The sequence below is a fragment of the Stomoxys calcitrans genome, chromosome 4, assembly GCF_963082655.1.
Source record: "Stomoxys calcitrans chromosome 4, idStoCalc2.1, whole genome shotgun sequence".
Lineage (NCBI taxonomy): Eukaryota > Metazoa > Arthropoda > Insecta > Diptera > Muscidae > Stomoxys > Stomoxys calcitrans.
In genome coordinates, this window is record NC_081555.1 from 105,410,878 (window position 1) to 105,414,867 (window position 3,990).

The window sequence follows — 3,990 nt, forward strand, 5'->3', positions numbered from 1 at the left end:
TTTTTAGGGCAAATTTGCGTAGTGCCAAACTCAGCCCCAAAATTCCCTCCAACCGGTACATATTTATCGACCCTGGCAATTTTGGGCTTAAATGAAAGGTATTTGGGAGTAGAGCACAAATTTGACAAACGAGTAGAGCACAAATTTGACAAACGCGTGAGGTACCATCCCTACTCCAAAAAGAACCCCCCGCAAATGAATGAAGCACGATAACTTTCGAAGGAGTAAAGTTAGCCACTTGAAATTTTGCACAAATATTTCTTATTAGTATAGGTCGATGGGGATTGTAAATAGGCTATATCGTTCCACGTTTTGATATAGCTGTCATAAAAACTTCTTGAGCCGCTAGAGGGCACAATTCTTATCCGATTTGGCTGAAATTTTGCGTGAGGTGTTTTACTATGACTTCCAATAACTGTGCTGAGTATGGTTGAAATCGGATTAAAACCTGATATAGCTGTCACACAAACCAATCTGGGGTCTTGACTTCTTTAGCGTCTAGAGTGCGCAATTCCTATCCGATTTGGCTGAAATTTTGCACTATGTGTTTAGCTGCCATATAAACCGATCTGGGGTCTTGACTTCTTGAGCCACTAGAGGACGCATTAGTATCCGATTTGGCTGAAATTTTGCATGACGTGTTTTGTTACGACCTCCAACAGCTGTGTTAAGAATAGCTCACATCGGTCCATAACCTGGTATAGCTGCCATATAAACCGATCTGGGGTCTTGACTTCTTGAGCCACTGGAGGACGCAATTAGTACCTGATTTGGCTGAAATTTTGCATGAGGTGTTTTTTTATGACTTCCAACAACTGTATTAAGAATGGTCCAAATCGGTCCATAACCTGATATAGCTGCCATTTAACCCGATCTGGGGTCTTGACTTCTTGAGCCACTAGAGGCCGCAATTATTATCCGATTTAGCTGAAATTTTGCATGAGGTGTTTTGTTATGACTTTCAACAACTGTGCTAAGAATAGTTCAAATCGGATGTTGATTTCTTGAGCCTCTAAAGGGCGCAAGAATTATCCGATTTGGCTGCAATTTTGTACAACGGCTTTTCTCATGACCTTTATCATATGTGTCGAATATGGCATGAATCGGTTTATAGCTTAATATAGCTCCCCTATAAACTGATCACCCTATTTTAGTTCTTAAGCCCTAAAATGCGCAATTCTTACTAGATTTGGCTCAAATTTTAGACAATGACTTTTACTATGGTCTCCAATATTCAGTTCAAATATGGTCCGAAATGAACCATAACTTGATATTGTTCCAATAACATAACAATTCTTTTCTTTTATACTTTGTTTGCCTAAAAAGAGATTCCGTGGCAAGAACTCGACAAATGCGATCCGTGGTGGAGGGTATATAAGATTCGGTCGGGCCGAACTTAGCACGCTTTTACTTGTTCATGTCTATGATGTTACTTACCAAACACTTTACCCAAAAGTCTAACCAAACCAAAATTTTTTTCTTCACTATCAATAACCGCCAAATGTAAACCTCGACGGCTACATTCATCCATTGCCTGGAACCAATTGTACTGGAAAAAATATGTAACTTTAACTCAAGTTTCCCAATGAAAAATCACAAACCGAATGTACTTACACCTCTTCCAGTCTCTACAAAGTAGTCCCGTCCATCGTTTGCCGTATGCCAAGAACCTGAAGAGACTAATTGGAAAAGTCCAATCACCAAAACGACACCTTTAGCAACGTTGGTCATTTCACTTGCAGGATGAATAGTAAACTATATCTTTACTAACCTTTTAGTCACTATTTATGCAGCCCATCAAAAGTGAGTGTACTTACGTATTAATATCATCAATATAATTTTGTACCTGATAACATGAAATTTGGAGAGCCTCTTATTGCATGTAACTAAATGTACAATTTAATATTATTAAGTAAACATAATTTTTTTTGTAAAAAATTCTCACTAAAATCTCTTAAGATTAGATTGTATGAAAAGTATTTCTTAAGAAAATAAATGTTTACCATAGACCATTTTGTTCAATGCTTTCTATTCAAAGAATTGCACAGCAAAGAACTATTCAAAAGTAAGGCAAACTGTGTGATGTTTCCAAAAAGCATTTCCGATTCGCCATGAATCTTCATCAGCGAGGTTCGTCATATGGATCATAGTGCTTTACATACCAACCCAATTAGAGTACATCTAACTGAAGCACACATCTAAATTTGAACAGGGCTCTTAAAAACGACTTGCTCTACAAGCGCATTATATATCTATTATTTATAATTGAAATTGTTGGGCTGTTTGTTTGTTTATTTGTTTTTATACCCTCCACCATAGAATGGGGGTATACTAATTTCGTCATACTGTCTGTCACTCCTCGAAATATTCGTCTAAGACCCCATAAAGTATATATATTCTTAATCGACATGACATTTTAAGTCAATCTAGCCATGTCCGTCCGTCTGTCTGTCGAAAGCACGCTAACTTTCAAAGGAGTATAGCTAGCCACTTTTTTGCACTAATACTTCGTATTAATGTAGGTCGGTTGGGATGGTAAATGGACCATATTGATCCATGCTTTGATATAGCTGTCATATAAACCAATCTGGTGTCTTGAATTCTTGGGCCTCTAGAAGGCGCAATTCCTATCCGATTTAGCTGAAATTTGGCGTGTGCTTTGTGTGGTTCAAATCGGACCATAACCTGATATAGCTGCCATATAAGCCGATCTTGAATCGTAACTTCTTAAGCCTCTAGAGGGCGGAATTCCTTTCATATGTGACTGAAATTTGGCATAACGTGTTTCGTTATAACTTGCAACATCTGTGCTGAGTATGATTCAAATCGGTCCATATAAATCGGTCTGGGATCTTCACTTCTTGAGCCTCTAGAGGACGCCGTTATTATCTGATTTGGCTAAAATTTTGTACAAGGTCTTCTCCCCTGACCCTATACGGTCTGAATCGGTCTATAGCATGATACATGTCCTATATAAACCGATCTCTCTATTTTACTCCTTGAACCTTTGTTTGTTTGTCTGTTTCGTATAGACTCAAAAACGGCTGAACCGATTTTCGCAGGTGGTAAAGTTTGACCCCCCAGGGAAAAAGGGGTACTAAATTTGTTGATATCCGAAGGGGCCAGACCCTCCCCTTTACCCAATTTTTCAAAAACGCCACTTCTTTGAGATGGGTGCAACGATTTATGCGAAATTTTTCACCGTATGATATCCCAACAACACGAAATTGGCATAACATGTTGAGGTCAAATAACGTGGGAGGGGGGGGCCCCATCTCAAAACTCACCCGAACGGACATGTTCACCGATTGGGACAATATGGGTATCAAATGAAAGGTATTTAAGAGTGGAGTACGAACTTGGCATACAAATTTCACCCTAAGTGTCGGAGTCTACCCCAGCCCCAAAAACACCACCCAATAGGATACTTTTACCGCTTTTGGCAATATAGGTATCAAATAAAAGGTGTTAATAAGTGGAGTACAAATCTGATATAAATATGTATTCCTTGGTGTCTCAGGCGCCTCCTCACCCCCAGAACCCCCCGTTAGGACATATTTACCAATAGGGACAATATGGATATTATATGAAAGGTATTTATAAGTAAAGTTCAAATGTGTAGAAAAATTTACTCCTTGGTGTCTGGGGGGCCTCCCCACCCCCCAAAACCCCTCAGCAGGGCATATCTACCAATTGGGGCAATTGGGTATCGAGAGAAAGAATTTGATGCAAGGTGTCTACAGACGGACGGACATGAATAGATCGACACAAAATGTCAAGAAGATCAAGCAGATATACACTTTATAGGGTCTCAGATCCATATTTCGAGGCCTTACAAACGGAGTGAGTAGATTAGTATGCCCCATCATTCTACGGTGTTGCGAATTAAAACGCCAAGATGAACCAAATGAATAATATAGAAATTAAGAATATATATTTATTTATTTGAAATCTTTAGAATTAATTTCAGGCTTGAATTGTTTGGAACCA

General features: G+C 38.8%; 1 protein-coding gene across 1 annotated transcript in view; it reads right to left on the bottom strand.

The window, feature by feature from the left end:
* The window catches only part of LOC106090722 (lectin subunit alpha-like), a 3,613-nt gene extending 1,860 nt beyond the window's left edge, over positions 1 to 1,753 (bottom strand). The window contains exons 1-2 of the mRNA XM_013257005.2: positions 1,615 to 1,753; positions 1,438 to 1,549 (exon numbers count right to left, since the gene is read on the bottom strand). Coding sequence (XP_013112459.2) covers positions 1,438 to 1,549; positions 1,615 to 1,731 — 229 coding nt within the window. The 5' untranslated portion in view covers positions 1,732 to 1,753. The remainder of the gene's footprint in view (positions 1 to 1,437; positions 1,550 to 1,614) is intronic.
* Positions 1,754 to 3,990: the final 2,237 nt, after the last annotated feature.